This window comes from Salmo salar, chromosome 10 (assembly GCF_965601325.2).
Source record: "Salmo salar chromosome 10, fSalSal1, whole genome shotgun sequence".
NCBI classification, from domain to species: Eukaryota; Metazoa; Chordata; class Actinopteri; order Salmoniformes; family Salmonidae; genus Salmo; species Salmo salar.
The window spans coordinates 34297704-34312920 of record NC_138300.1 but is presented as its reverse complement, the minus strand read 5'-3'; the positions used below and the strand labels follow the sequence as shown (position 1 = coordinate 34312920).

Here is a 15217-nt window from a genome sequence, read left to right as displayed (position 1 = left end):
TGTTGTCTTCGTCAGAATGCACACCCAGGACTGCTACTTCAATAACAAATGTTGGTTTGGTCCAAAGTAATCCAGCCGTGTCAATACTGCCCCCTAGCCCTAACAGGTTAAGAACAAACTTATTTACTTATCTTATTTACAATGACGGCCTACACCGGCCAATTGTGTGCTGCCCTATGGGACTCCCAATCACGTCCGGATGTGTTATAGCCTGGATTCAAACCAGGGTGTCTGTAGTGACGCCTCAAGCACTGAGATGCAGTGCCTTAGACCACTGCGCCACTCGGGAGCCCTAAGAGAAATGCACTGAGAGAAAGACTCCAGTCTCTGTGGAGGGTACAAGTCATTAGGTTGTATTATTGTCACATACAAGTCAGTATCCCTTTTACATCAAGAGTTTACATATTTGTACATGTACAGTGGGGCAAAAAAGTATTTAGTCAGCCACCAATTGTGCAAGTTCTCCCACTTAAAAAGATGAGAGGCCTGTAATTTTCATCATAGGTACACTTCAACTATGACAGACAAAATGAGGGAAAAAAATCCAGAAAATCATGTAGGATTTTTAATGAATTTATTTGCAAATTATGGTGGAAAATAAGTATTTGGCCAATAACAAAAGTTTATCTCAATACTTTGTTATATACCCTTTGTTGGCAATGACACAGGTCAAACGTTTTCTGTAAGTCTTCACAAGGTTTTCACACACTGTTGCTGGTATTTTGGCCCATTCCTCCATGCAGATCTCCTCTAGAGCAGTGATGTTTTGGGGCTGTCGCTGGGCAACACGGACTTTCAACTCCCTCCAAAGATTTTCTATGGGGTTGAGATCTGGAGACTGGCTAGGCCACTCCAGGACCTTGAAATGTTTCTTACGAAGCCACTCCTTCGTTGCCCGGGCGGTGTGTTTGGGATCATTGTCATGCTGAAAGACCCAGCCACGTTTCATCTTCAATGCCCTTGCTGATGGAAGGAGGTTTTCACTCAAAATCTCACGATACATGGCCCCATTCATTCTTTCCTTTACACGGATGAGTCGTCCTGGTCCCTTTGCAGAAAAACAGCCCCAAATCATGATGTTTCCACCCCCATGCTTCACAGTAGGTATGGTGTTCTTTGGATGCAACTCAGCATTCTTTGTTCTCCAAACACGACGAGTTGAGTTTTTACCAAAAAGTTCTAATTTGGTTTCATCTGACCATATGACATTCTCCCAATCCTCTTCTGGATCATCCAAATGCTCTCTAGCAAACTTCAGACGGGCCTGGACATGTACTGGCTTAAGCAGGGGGACACGTCTGGCACTGCAGGATTTGAGTCCCTGGCGGCGTAGTGTGTTACTGATGGTAGGCTTTGTTACTTTGGTCCCAGCATCTCTACAGGTCATTCACTAGGTCCCCCCGCGTGGTTCTGGGATTTTTGCTCACCGTTCTTGTGATCATTTTGACCCCACGGGGTGAGATCTTGCGTGGAGCCCCAGATCGAGGGAGATTATCAGTGGTCTTGTATGTCTTCCATTTCCTAATAATTGTATCCTTTGACAGCTCTTTGGTCTTGGCCATAGTGGCGTTTGGAGTGTGACTGTTTGAGGTTGTGGACAGGTGTCTTTTATACTGATAAGTTCAAACAGGTGCCATTAATACAGGTAACGAGTGGAGGACAGAGGAGCCTCTTAAAGAAGAAGTTACAGGTCTGTGAGAGCCAGAAATCTTGCTTGTTTGTAGGTGACCAAATACTTATTTTCCACCATAATTTGCAAATAAATTCATTAAAAATCCTACAATGTCATTTTCAGGATTTATTTTCTCATTTTGTCTGTCATAGCTGACGTGTACCTATGATGAAAATTACAGGCCTCTCTCATCTTTTTAAGTGGGAGAACTTGCACAATTGGTGGCTGACTAAATACTTTTTTGCCCCACTGTATATTTGTGTATGTCAGGAGACTTTAGGTCAGGCAGAGGATGAAACCATCCAGGAGGACTCAACGTCCTGTTTAGTGGAGGTGACTCACTGCAAGCCCTGCATCTCTGTGATGACATCACCACCACCGTAGGAGTGACTTCATCTGGGCTTCTGGAGGTTATACTGAACGGATCCTTCTCAGACGTCCTTTACCATGTTGCCACAGAAACACTGTCTCTCCAGTTAGAGCACAGCTGGACGTCCCATCCTGTGGCCAAGAAACATCCAGCAGACCCTGTCTCCTCAGCACAGCCCAAGAGACCGCATACAGACCCTGTCTCCTCAGCACAGCCCAAGAGACCGCATACTGACCCTGTCTCCTCAGCACAGCCCAAGAGACCACATACAGACCCTGTCTCCTCAGCACAGCCCAAGAGACCGCATACAGACCCTGTCTCCTCAGCACAGCCCAAGAGACCGCATACAGACCCTGTCTCCTCAGCACAGCCCAAGAGACCGCATACAGACCCTGTCTCCTCAGCACAGCCCAAGAGACCTCATACAGACCCTCCAGAGACGCCACTGGGAGTTGTCATTTATTCTGTGAAGAGGGCTTTAAGATGTACTGTGGTAAGGAGACCAGGGGAGGTTGTAGAGATGGGTCATTCAGACCCTTTGAGGACCAATGAAAACTCAGACTCAGAGGGACCAATCATAAGAACAAGAAGTACACTCACACAGGAAAAAAGAGCACAGAATCCAGCCACTCCCAGACATTTGGGTCCAATAAGAGGACAGAACACAGCCATTCCTAGGCAGTGGAAACCAATGAGCCTAGTGCTAGCAGTGTTATCCCTCCCCTTAGAGAGGCTGTGGGTCTGGAGATGAGGGTGACCTGGCAGTCAGACAAGAGAGGTGTGTGGATGCCTCCAGTCCTGCTGGTCCAGAGAGGAGGCCCCAGGGCCACAGTGTGCATTGGTTCCCATTCCCACAGGATGCAGGCCCTGGACCTGGTCACTGGGGGGTGTTGTGTTGTAGAGGGTCTCAGGACAGGATCGAGTCCTCTGCTGCTGTGTCCCGATGTGGAAGACTCATCGTGGTTGGTCAGCATCCACATAAAGCATCTGTTTTTTGGTTATGTTTAATTTAGTCTTCTGTTCTATGTCTATTCTACAGTGTATATTGAGGGTCTATGCTGTGTGTTAACTGTGTTTAATCTCAGGGCGCTATGATGGTTGTGTGTGTTAACTGTGTTTAATCTCAGGGTGCTATGATGGTTGTGTGTGTTAACTGTGTTTAATCTCAGGGCGCTATGATGGTTGTGTGTGTTAACATTTACATTTTACATTTTAGTCATTTAGCAGACGCTCTTATCCAGAGCGACTTACAAATTGGTGCATTCACCTATAATATCCAGTGGAACAACCACTTTACAATAGTGCATCTAAATCTTTTAAGGGGGGGGTTAGAAGGATTACTTTATCCTATCCCAGGTATTCCTTGAAGAGGTGGGGTTTCAGGTGTCTCCGGAAGGTGGTGATTGACTCCGCTGTCCTGGCGTCGTGAGGGAGCTTGTTCCACCATTGGGGTGCCAGAGCAGCGAACAGTTTTGACTGGGCTGAGCGGGAACTGTGCTTCCTCAGAGGTAGGGAGGCGAGCAGGCCAGAGGTGGATGAACGTTAACTGTGTTTAATCTCAGGGTGCTATGATGGTTGTGTGTGGAGTCTGGGGAGACAGTGGGTGTTTGAGACTGGAGATGCTGTCCTACTGTGGACCCCCTCGCAGGCTTGGTGATGGTGGGGTCGCAGGATGGCCACGTCTATGCCCTTGACCCACAGGTGTGTGCGTGTGCATACCTTTCTTTCAAGTGTAAATCTTGCATCACATGCTCAGTACTGTATAATTGTGTTTTTGTGTGTATTCTAGGTTCGGCAGTGTGTGGACGCATCACTGTGGGAGTGGAGATGTGTTCTCCTCACCCTGTCTCCATCCCTCTCTGACAGAAGTGTGTCGCCACCCTTGGTGGAAGCTTCCTCTGTCTCCATCCTGTGAGTGTCCATGCCTTCTTGCCTGCAAAAATCACAGATGCTTGTATGTGAATGAGAAAAGAGTCAAACTCTTTTTCTGTTTCAGGACACTGGTATTGTCCTGTAGATGTATTCCAGGAAGACTACATTTTTCTCCATCCCAAGCTGCTTCATTGGAAACCTAATCATCGGCTCTGTGGATGGAAACATCTGCTGCCTCAGCCACACAGGGAAAATGGTGAGAGGAAGAACTGGCACTAAGATAATGTCAATTTTTAGTCTTTCACTTTAACATCTTCATTTTCACCAAGTAACTATTGATATTGCTCACTTATGTGTTTCGTCTTTAATACTGTGTTTTCTGCAGCTGTGGCAGTATGTGACCAAGGGCAGTCTTCTCATCCCCCTGCATCACACTAGACAAGTAGAGCATTGTGTGTGGGTCACATGACAGGTGTGTGTACTGTCTGAACTGTGCTGACGGCTCATTGGTGTGGCGCTACCAGAGGGTGTACTCCAGCCCCTGTTTGTTTGAGGGGTCACCCTGAGGTATGGAAGGTACATTGGTGGGCCTGGCCTCCACAGATGGGACCCTGTGTGTTCTGGATGGAGAGAATGGAACTCTGAGAGCCTCTCTCTGCCCAGGGAGCTCCTCTCCTGTGGTGTGGCAGCGCCCCTGGTGGTCGGATGACGCAATGACATTGTGTACTGTGTGGAGCCGACAGATGAGCTCAAATAGTTTCCTGAGATGACATGTATGACATCATGTATTTTTGTACTATGTTATAATATTAAAGAATAATATAGGAAACAAATGCAAAGTATTGATACTAATTTGGAGAAGGAATATGACTTGAGGCTTTGAGTTCAGACATTTAATTTATAATTCATAACATTTGCATCACTTTAAAGATGTTCTCATGAATACCTTTTTTAAGTGGGACAAAAAAGTGCAATTATTACCCCAATTTTTTTTTACATACAACACTATGTACACTACACTATTGCACACGACCAAAGGTAAAAAATAAAATAAAATGACAAAGTGACTGATTGAGCCTTACGGGCTTCTTTCTGACCAATGTCCTGGTGAAACCGCCTCTAACATACATCCATACTTACATCCATACATACAGATCATTACATTGAGTAGTGAGAGGAAGATAATGGAAGAAATATCCATATGCTGTCGGTCACCAACAAACAGCCCAGCAGAGGTTCTCACAGCAGGGCTGATTGGTTCAAATCACATTGAGGTAAATTAAGAGGATGTGATACAGTTTAACTTGTCCAATGATGGGATTCAGAGAATGTGACTTTCCAAATGATGGAGGACCATGTAAAGGCCTTATGGATCATCACATTAGCGGTGACTTGAGCACATGGATGTTACAGCAGGCAGGTAGTCTCTTTCCATAGCAAAGCAAAATCCATGAACATTAGAATGGTGAGAATACTGTGCAATTCACAACCACCTGAACCTTGGTCTTTAGTGCTGTGTTTCAGTGCAGTCGACATTTGATTATGACAGATTTTAGTGTTATTTTACAAACTGCGGTGATTTTCAAACAACTTTGTTAAGGGATTTTTTATTTTTTTTACAATATAGTATCTTAGACAGCTGTCACAGTCATCACGGGCACAGTGAGAATAGTTATACTAAGTACTGCTTTTGAATACAAGTAAAAAAAATAAGCTTTTGTACATCGCAGACAAGGCTCAGAGATTACAAATATATTGTTTCATCACTGTTAAAATCAGTGCTTGAAATAATACCCACGAGATAAGGTAACAGAAATATTGTTGTTCTAAGGGTGATACAACTGGGTGATCATCTGTCATGTTGGTTTATTGGTTACTGGTAGCCCTTAAAACACTGTTCCCAAAGTACCCCTGAATGAAGAATCTATATCCTTTTTCAGACCTGTGGGATTTATCTTTGCAATACATAAGCTTTTTTTTCTTGTATTATGTTAAGTGCATGATCTATTTACAGCCGTGGTGCTTTGATTGGCTACTGTTGGGAAGTAAGGGTTGGGATTGGCTATTGCAATGGCAAGCAGTGGCCATGATTGGCTACTGTAGGATCTTTTGACTTGTTGGAAGATATACAGTTGATAACATACAGTCAGGTAATCTTAAAGTTTGTGTTTTCAGGTGTTCGTATAAGTGCATGCTTGTACTGAGTGTTGGTGTTTGTAAATGTGTGACTGTGTTTATATTATGAATGTGAAACACACTTTTAATCATACAAGTACATGGTTATGGTGAAATGGGAGGAGGCTTGGGTTGAGGTTAGAGTGCAGGGGCAGAGAGGAGAGGTTAGGATGGTTTGGGACAGGGGTCATAGTTCATGGGCAGTGTGTGTACAGTACTGATGCAGTGTAGAGGTTAAAGAGGAGGTTATTTGATGATCTGAGGGCAGTCACTCCAGGCCTTGGCCTTGCGCTTGGCCAGAGCTAACCAGGCCGGTTCAGTGGACACCTGGGGAGAGTCAGTGGACGGGAAGCGCTTGGTCACCTCCTTCACTGCAGGGGGCGATGGTGTGGAGTCTGCAATCTCAACTGTAACACAAGACCCAGAGAGAAACGGTTATAATGCATGCTGAGGACACCATAAAAGTGTATAATCCACACAAGTTTGATAATAGATTTGTTTGATTATGATGATACAGATGTAATAGAATCATGTTTCATATGTGAGATATCCTAAATGTTTGATGTGATCTTGGGAAAGTGTGATAACAAACAGTTGTGAATATGAAAGCTCTTACCTGTGACTGTGCTGGGCAGAGTGTTGGCTTTCTTCAAGTGGTCCCGGCGCTCAAAGCAGCCCAGGAGGGTGTCTGGTCTCTTGGCCTCCTCCGGTGTCTGTGATTTGGGAGGGCTGGTGTTTCCACTCCCCTTACCCTCTGAAGGACTAACCAACACACACTGTGAAACACATGTACCTTTTAGCGGACTGTCCCAGTCTCTCCTACTGCCCTGAATGCATTTCTCTCTCTTCATAAGCATAATCATAATGGTATGAAGGTAAGGACAGTAATGTGTGTTAAAGTGCAGTAACATACGCTGTCTTTGTCCTTGGCCTGTTTCTCAGGCAGTTTGGCATCTCTATTGCTGCGGCGCTCGTCTCGGCTCTGCTGCTGCTCCTTGAAGCCCTTCTGTTTCTGCAGCGCCAGCGTGATCCACGGAGGCCCCGCCTCCTTGTCCTGGACCCCTACGCTGTCTAACGAGTGCCTGCTCTGCAGCGATGGCTTCCCCTCTGTAAGTGGTGAGATGAGACAACCATCAGACTTGACATCATACACACAAAATCACTCAAGTAATTAAAATGCAGGTGTGACATCCCTACTCGCTTAAAACAAAAAAAATCCATAAAATCTCTGTCATGGAGATTGGAGCACTAGCAGCACATGCACTTCCCAAGGTGACACTAACCTTTCCTGATGAGCTCTGTTTTCCTGTCAGCCTTCTCCCTCCAGGGAATACTGATGGAGGGGAAGAAGGACCTCTTCTCCTTGGGCTCCTCCTCCCCCTGACCCCCCTGGCCCTGTCCCTGGCCGTTCCTGTGGAGCTGGGCCACAGCTGAGGTTTCTTCCCTCCTCTCATCTCGCTCCTCATGACCAGCTGAATCAGCCCCCACCCTCGTCCTCTGGACCACTGCATCGCTTGAACCCCCTCTGCCCACCTTGGGGAGTGGAGAGGGGGGAGGGGTGGCAGGTTTAGGGGATGTGCTCGGTCTTTGGTAGAGTGAGGGTTTGGACGGCTTCTCCTCCTCGCTGTGCATGGAAGGGGTGGGAGACTTGCCTGCTTTGGCACGGGGCTTTGGAAGAGATACAACCATATGTCCAGGCTTTACCCCAGGAATGCTCTCTCTGAGTGGAGACGCAGGGCTGGATCTATCAGAGAAAACTGAGGTGTCAGAGTCAGGGTCAATGGGGGTCAGAGGTGAGGGGACACCGTTGAAGCTGTCACCGGCGCTGTACCTCTTCTTCCTCTTGTCTGTCGACTGATCACTGCGAAAGCGGAGGGAGTAGTTGGTCCTCCTCAGCTTGATCCCAAACGGAGAGGGCGGGCCCTGCTCCCCCCCTTCCTCCCGGCCGTCAGAGTCCTCTGATTCTCCTCCCAGGCTCACAGCGTCTGTCACTGACCCCTCAGGTCTGGGGGACCACTGGGAAGACCTGGGGACTATGAACGATGGGAGGTCTTTGGCAAACATGCACTCCCCTTTTCCGGCTGCGATCCAGACGGTCTTACCACCCCTGCTCTGGGCTTTGCTGCCTGGGGCTGGTGAGGCTGCAGGGGGAACAGAGGTGCTGGAGGAGATGTTGGAGAGAGCAGAGGCTGGGCTTCCTCCTTCCTTCTCTTCCAGATTCAACACCTCAGAGTCCCTGCTGGAGTCGGCAAACTTATTCCTGGCCGGAGTGATGGAGAACTTGGCGCTGGCGGACATGGTCTTCCTGAGGTTGGTATGGGGGAACGGACTCTGGTCCTCACTGCTGTGTCGGCTTTGGTTATGGGGGTCTGGGTATTCCTCAAACTTCCCCTCCTCCGCCCCCTTAAATATCTTGCAGCGGATACTGGCCCACTCTGCAAGAACGGCTGCACTGGACTGGTCTGTGGACTCACTGAGGGATTTGGTTTTTCCAGACTTGCGTACTGGTGGGGTCTTGCTCTCGGTTGGTGGTGGGGTTCCCATGGCAGCTTTCTTTTCATCTGCCAGACCCAGGAGAGACTTACAAGTGATTTCTTTGATATGGTCCAGGTTGACAGCAGTCCCACATAGCTGGGCACCTGTCACCAGGATGGCTGTGTGGCGGACATACTGAGAGGACAGGAGGGTGGGGGAGTCTGCTCCTCCAAGCGATGAGGCCTTGGCTCTGTCTCTGTGTTCAGTCACAGCGCTCCCCTGCTGACTGGAGGCTGGTATAACAGGCGTTAGGTTGACCTTCTGGAGCAGGATCTGCTTCTCCCCAGAGGACCCTTTGAAGGTGAACGGCCTCTGTCTCTTCTCCATCTCTCTCCAGCGCACCTCCTCTGCCCTCCTCTTCCTCTCAGGGTCAGAGCTACTCGCAGCCGCTTCTGCACACAGCCTCTTCTCCTCCTCCTTTTTCTTCCTCTCCTCCTCTGCATGCAGTTTTCTCTTTTTCTTCACCTGTTTTTTCATTCTCTCCTCTTCCTCTTCTGCCTCTGTTACACTCTTTTCCTCATCTACACGAAGACGCTCTGCCTCCGGTTCACACTGCTTCCTCTCCTCTTCTTCTTTCCTACTTCTTTCCTCTTCCTCTTTCTTCTTTTCCTCTTCCTCCAGTGTCCTCTCCTTCTCCTCTCGTTGCATAAGCTCCAATTCCTCCCTCATCCTTCTTTCTTCTTCTTTCTCTATCCTTTCCTCTTCTTCTTTCATCCTCCTCTCCATCTCCTCTCTCTGCCTCCTCTCCTCTTCTTCTTTCATCCTCCTCTCCATCTCCTCTCTCTGCCTCCTTTCCTCCTCCTTTTTAAGTATACGTCCCTCCTCTTGTTTGCAACATCGCTCCTCCTCTAACTCACACAGCCGCCACTCCTCTGCTTTCTTCTTCCTATCTTCCTCTTCCTCTCTGTGCCTCTGTTCCGCCAGTTCTCTCTTTCTCCTGGACTCCCATCTCTCCTCCTGCAGTTTCTGCTTCCTGGTTTTCTCTGGGGGTGTCTCCTCCTCAGCGTTCCTGTGTTGGCTTTCTGCTGCATCTTTCTCCTCCTGCTGTATGCCAGGGATATCCACCTCTTGCAGATCCTGGAAAAAATTATGTATTTTGATTTCTATTGTTGAGCTTTATCTCACTATATCCAGTCTACATGACAATTCTATGTATGCACATTCAAACCAAAGAAAGACCACCAACTGTAAGGACCATGGCCCCCTCTCACCTGTGTATACCGGTGGTGCTTGCGGGAGATCCTCTGGTTTTTGGGTTTGACAGACAGCTTATGCTTGGCAGCGGTGTTGTCCAGCCGAGGGACAGACTGTGAGACTCCATCCAGGTCGATGGACTCAATGGTGCCGATGGCTGGAAGAACTTGTTTGGACCTGGGAGATTTCACTGGAGTGCTGGGGACTTCAGCCTGGGGAGCTCCATGGCTCTCACCGGCCTCTTGGTCCTGACTGGCCCCCTGGTTGTCATGGAAACATAATATTTTCATTCTCTTCCTATATTTCCAACACAAATTCTTTGAGTTAATACTGTATCATTATAAGCTAACAGTGAACCAAAGATTATGCAATTAATGATTCGCTATTACCTTTGGCTCTGTGTCCACTGGCTCAGCCTCCACCTGGGCTAAGACCCTCAGAGGGCTACTGGGCACCTCCTCTTCATCCGAGCTGCCCTCGTCTCCCTCGCTCTTCCTCAGAGAGGGGGGCTTCTGGCCAAACTTGATATTCTGTGCTATCTGCCGCTGCATATTCCACACACACACACACACACACACACACACACACACACACACACACACACACACACACACACACACACACACACACACTTTGGGTTTGGTGTTAGACATTGAAGACAGCAGTAACGTTAAAGTGTCTGTTATCTGGGAGCAACAGTTGACTTACGAGTACATGGTAATTAGAGTCATCAACCAAGACTGTGAACATACATCTGAATGTGTGTGTGCCCGTGTGTTTAAGGCCCACCTGCAAGTTCCTGACTTTATCGGAGACGTTTTCCTGGGACATGGTTTGTTCTGGGCTGAGCTCCTGTACTGCTTCCCCTGGAATAAACACACTGTCGTGGGAGAGGGCTTGAGACCCAATGGGGTTCAGCTCCCTGCAAAGACATAACGGGAGCTATAGTTATAGCATACTATTACAGTCAGTCACTCATTCATTCCTGACAAGATGTAGTATCCCTGAGCAAATTAATTTGCACAAACAAAAAAATCATTTCACACACTCTAAACTCCACCAATTAAAATCTAAAAGTCAGTCAAGCAGTTTATAGACCACATTTAAACTGAACTGCACCCCTTTCTCACCAGACTGAGATTTAGTCGAATCTGCTGACTCGAAAATAGATAACATTGCATGCCAAACGAGAAGCCACATGATAATATATGTGGGATCCACGTTGGGTCTTAGTGGAAATAGTATTATAGGCTTTATCTGTGGTCTGGGTGTGGCTTACTGGAAGGGATTAAAGACAATGTGCTCAAGTCCATGCAGTCTAAGTTATTGATAAGACCTGTGTTCAGAGCTTGTTTCATTTTGAGGTGAGGACCTGTACAAGCAATAGAGGGAAAACAGCAATGTTGAGCCAACTCAACTGCATTGCATGACAACATTATGAACAGTGTATAAATGCAACCTGGACTACTGGAGTATTTCTCATAATATCAAACCAAATGCATAGATGTCCTGTTTACCTCAGATGTTGATTGGTCTCCTCATCATCTGAGGGGACTCCGTTAGACACTTCCCGTGTGGAGAAGCTAGCCTTCAGCTCTGCTGTATCGAACTCCCGCTCTGCTGCCTTCTTCTTCCTCTTCACAAACAGGTGTCTGAACGGCTGGAATTTGCCCTGTCGTCGCCTCTCTGCAGGCAGAAAGAGAAATGATAACCAAAGCCACACACTATCACCTTATCGCTCTTTATTATTACATCTGTGGACTGTATAATTACATCTAAATGAGTGGCCCGTAGTGTGAGTGTGTGTGAATGTATACAAAATAACTCCACAGCAGATGAGGTGAAGAGAAAACCTTGGATCGGTTGATAATACTTACCTTGAATAACAGAATGTGCTAAATAAAGTAGGAATAGTCAGAAGGACATGGAGGAAAACCAACATTCGAATCATAAAAAGGCTGAATCATTCTGACCTGGCTGGACCATTGGGAGTCATTCAGGAAATCACTCACTCATTGAACGACTGTCTCTTTTTCTCATATGCAAACATACATTTCTTTCACTTGAACAGATACTCAAGGCTACGCAGATACTCTTATCCAAAGCAACTTTAGATAGTTCAATACTGTTCATGTTATCTACACAGCTTGGTGTGCTATGGACTTTTGAGGTTCCAGGCAGTCTAATTCCACATAGATGTGATTTATCACTGACGTTTGCACATGCTCCTTCATCACATAAATACTCTTCTATCGTGGCATGTGCCAAATTGATTCATAAATTGTCCCCAAGGAGAGTTATTATACCAACTTCACTATACCAACTGCTGGGTGGTATGGAGCAGAGTATTCACCACCACAATTACTCATTACAAATCAACCTTGAAAATCCCAGCTATGTAATCACAAAACCAGAAGTTTACTACAAATGCAGAAACAATGGCGGTGAAGCTCATCATGACTGCCTGCTTATCATCACTGCCTCCTCGTCCTGTCTCTGTGACCTTGTCAGATGGTGTTTCATCTGAGCAGCAACTTAGCTGACCAACAGATCTCTTATTAAAGTGTAGGGAGCTCCTAATGTCAACGGTAAGGTTATTATATTTTTGTGTTTTTATTTCCATTCATTTTTATTTATTTTTTCAAATCAGTTCAGTTTCAGTGAGTTTTCAGACCTGATTTGCTAGTTTTTATTTAGTTTAAGTTCGTTTTTATATTATTTAGTTTCAGTTTTAGGTTTAGTCTTAGGGACAGAAAGCATGCGTGGGAGCCTAGGAGGCATTTGGGTTATATTGTTTTTTGTTTGTCACTTCATGCAACTGCACATAAGGTCAAAGACAGAAGAGAAAGCGAGTCATCTCACTGGCACATTTTCTTCTGGTCGGGCAGGTATGGCGACCAGGGAGAGGACAAAAAAAGGACCAGAGCCAGCTGTTCCCTCTCTCCTGTGAGCATGCCAGATATTATGGAGGAACTGTGTGTCATGCCCTGATCTGTTTCACCTGTCCTTGTGATTGTCTCCACCCCCTCCAGGTGTCACTTATTCTCCCAGTGTATTTATCCCTGTGTTTCCTGTCTCTCTGTGCCAGTTCGTCTTGTATGTTAGTCAAGTCAACCAGCATGTTTTTCCCTGTACTCCTTTTGCTATTCTCTTTTTAATTGTCTTCCTGGTTTTGACCCCTGCCTGACTCTGGACTTTGAACTGGTTTTGACCCTTTTTCCTGTCCATGACCATTCTCTTGCCTTACCCTATTGGATTAATAAATATTCTAAGACTCCAACCATCTGCATCTGGGTCTCGCCTTGTGTCATGATAGTATGAACTGGCCATGACAGACCCAGCAGACTTGGACCAGCTCTGCCAAACAGTCTCCATGCTGGGAGCCACCATTGGGAGACATCAGGAGCAGGGGCGAAAATCTGATATCAACTTTGGAGGGGACAATTACATGAAATTTTCTCAAGAGCAATTCCTGAGGGGGACACCAAAAGTAGTGCTGTAACACATAGCCTACATTGTAATATGGTAAATGTATATTGAGGAACCAAAGAAATAAGGTGTTTGCCGTACTCCTAACTACCGGTACCCAAAACTACACAACTAATCACAACAGCAATACCATTGCCTTTAACAAATCTTAGTTCAGTCACCAGTTTAAGTTGAGAGTGGGGGTATCCATGGCATTTTCCAATTATGTTCCTATTTTACAAGTCAAAAAAATTGAGAACCTTTCATAATGTTGCCAAACAAAGACTCAACAAACTTACCTGAGACTCCCTGTCTCTGCCAGTCTGTCCCTGCATATCTGTCCCCAACTCTGCTGTCTGTGTGCCATCTGTTGCCTGCTCTGCCTAATGACATCATTGTGAAACATTTCCATTAGAATTTCATTTCTTTCTTATAAACATTTTATCAACTAGTCTTTGAGATATTAGGCTACTAGGGTTCTTACTATGCGTTTTGGTGTATTGAAAAATACTCTGATGTCCGTCTTTTATTTTTCTGCCATTTTTCTACCTGGCTGGCTGGCTGGCTACACACACATACAGTGTGTAGGTTATTTACAGTAGGAGATGGGCTTCTATCATTCTATTTGGGCTTCGATCTAAAAGGTAGCTAGCAAATGTGAAACGGATTAAAATGACAAGAGTTGACAGCTGTATGAGTTCACCATTTACACAACATATGCTGCAACCTTTTGTAATTGTAATAGTTTGTTTCATATTGGCTGGCTTCCAACAATAGCTGAATTTGCAAAGCTAGCGAGCACCAATTCAGTTTCAGTGGTGTTTGCTATAATCTTTGCTACCCGGGTTAAATAAAGGTGAAATAAAATAAATAAATAAAAGTTCCCTTGCGACAATTTAGCTTTTGCAACGAGACCATTAAATATATTTAAGACAATGGTAGAAGAGAGTGTAGTTCTGTTCAGTTTGGACTTCAGTTTATCGCTAACCTTATCACAGGGACTTTGAAGCACTAACTTACATCATCTGCATGCTGATCTTGGAATAAATTGACGATAGCAAAGATTCCATCTTTGACGACGCCACATAAATGGAATAGGTACTAGCTAGCTTAATAGTTAATATTTGCGCGCTAGCTCTGCATATTCAGCTAGTGTGTGTGCGCGATTGACTGGATTAACCTTAAGTCAGTTACGTTCATTGAGTGCCTTTCAGACAGTAGACACGACCCCTCTGTTACCTTGCCAACTAAGGAACTGGCAGTGGATCAAACCATTGTGAGGCAAAGGGTGGGGGGGTCGCAATCTTTTGAAACTTAAAAACGCGCTATTAAGTGTCTATAATCAGCACAATTGCTTTCATTGCGTATTATTAATATTATTTAAATTACATAGTTATGTTTCAGTGATATATTTACATTTACATTTAAGTCATTTAGCAGACGCTCTTATCCAGAGCGACTTACAAATTGGTGGATTCACCTTATGATATCCAGTGGAACAACCACTTTACAATAGTGCATCTAAATCTTTTAAGGGGGGGGGGGTTAGAAGGATTACTTTAGGTATTCCTTAAAGAGGTGGGGTTTCAGGTGTCTCCGGAAGGTGGTGATTGACTCCGCTGTTCTGGCGTCGTGAGGGAGCTTGTTCCACCATTGGGGTGCCAGAGCAGCGAACAGTTTTGACTGGGCTGAGCGGGAACTGTGCTTCCTCAGAGGTAGGGAGGCGAGCAGGCCAGAGGTGGATGAACGCAGTGCCCTTGTTTGGGTGTAGGGCCTGATCAGAGCCTGAAGGTACGGAGGTGCCGTTCCCCTCACAGCTCCGTAGGCAAGCACCATGGTCTTGTAGCAGATGCGAGCTTCAACAGGAAGCCAGTGGAGAGAGCGGAGGAGCGGGGTGACGTGAGAGAACTTGGGAAGGTTGAACACCAGAC

General features: G+C 46.0%; 1 protein-coding gene and 1 long non-coding RNA gene across 7 annotated transcripts in view; one reads left to right on the top strand and one right to left on the bottom strand.

Annotated features, from left to right (window-relative positions):
- The first annotated feature begins 1881 nt into the window (after window positions 1-1881).
- LOC106597544 (uncharacterized) lies at window positions 1882-4672 on the top strand. The gene is made up of 3 exons (XR_006756937.2): window positions 1882-3953; window positions 4039-4170; window positions 4300-4672. It is a non-coding gene; the product is annotated as an uncharacterized LOC106597544 (long non-coding RNA).
- A 120-nt stretch (window positions 4673-4792) lies between these two features.
- The window catches only part of LOC106560277 (capping protein inhibiting regulator of actin dynamics), a 53282-nt gene continuing 42857 nt past the window's right edge, over window positions 4793-15217 (bottom strand). For 2 of the 6 annotated variants that reach the window (XM_014123010.3, XM_045687684.2), the window contains exons 2-9: window positions 11336-11504; window positions 10608-10740; window positions 10208-10363; window positions 9836-10078; window positions 7373-9701; window positions 7003-7196; window positions 6706-6865; window positions 4793-6496 (exon numbers count right to left, since the gene is read on the bottom strand). In XM_014123010.3, the coding sequence (XP_013978485.2) occupies window positions 6336-6496; window positions 6706-6865; window positions 7003-7196; window positions 7373-9701; window positions 9836-10078; window positions 10208-10363; window positions 10608-10649 (3285 nt within the window). In that variant the 5' untranslated portion in view covers window positions 10650-10740; window positions 11336-11504 and the 3' untranslated portion in view covers window positions 4793-6335. Of the gene's footprint in view, window positions 6497-6705; window positions 6866-7002; window positions 7197-7372; window positions 9702-9835; window positions 10079-10207; window positions 10364-10607; window positions 10741-11335; window positions 11505-13585; window positions 14196-15217 lie in introns of those variants that run through there. The other 4 variants (XM_045687685.2, XM_045687687.2, XM_082956948.1 and 1 more) reach the window with 4 other exon arrangements.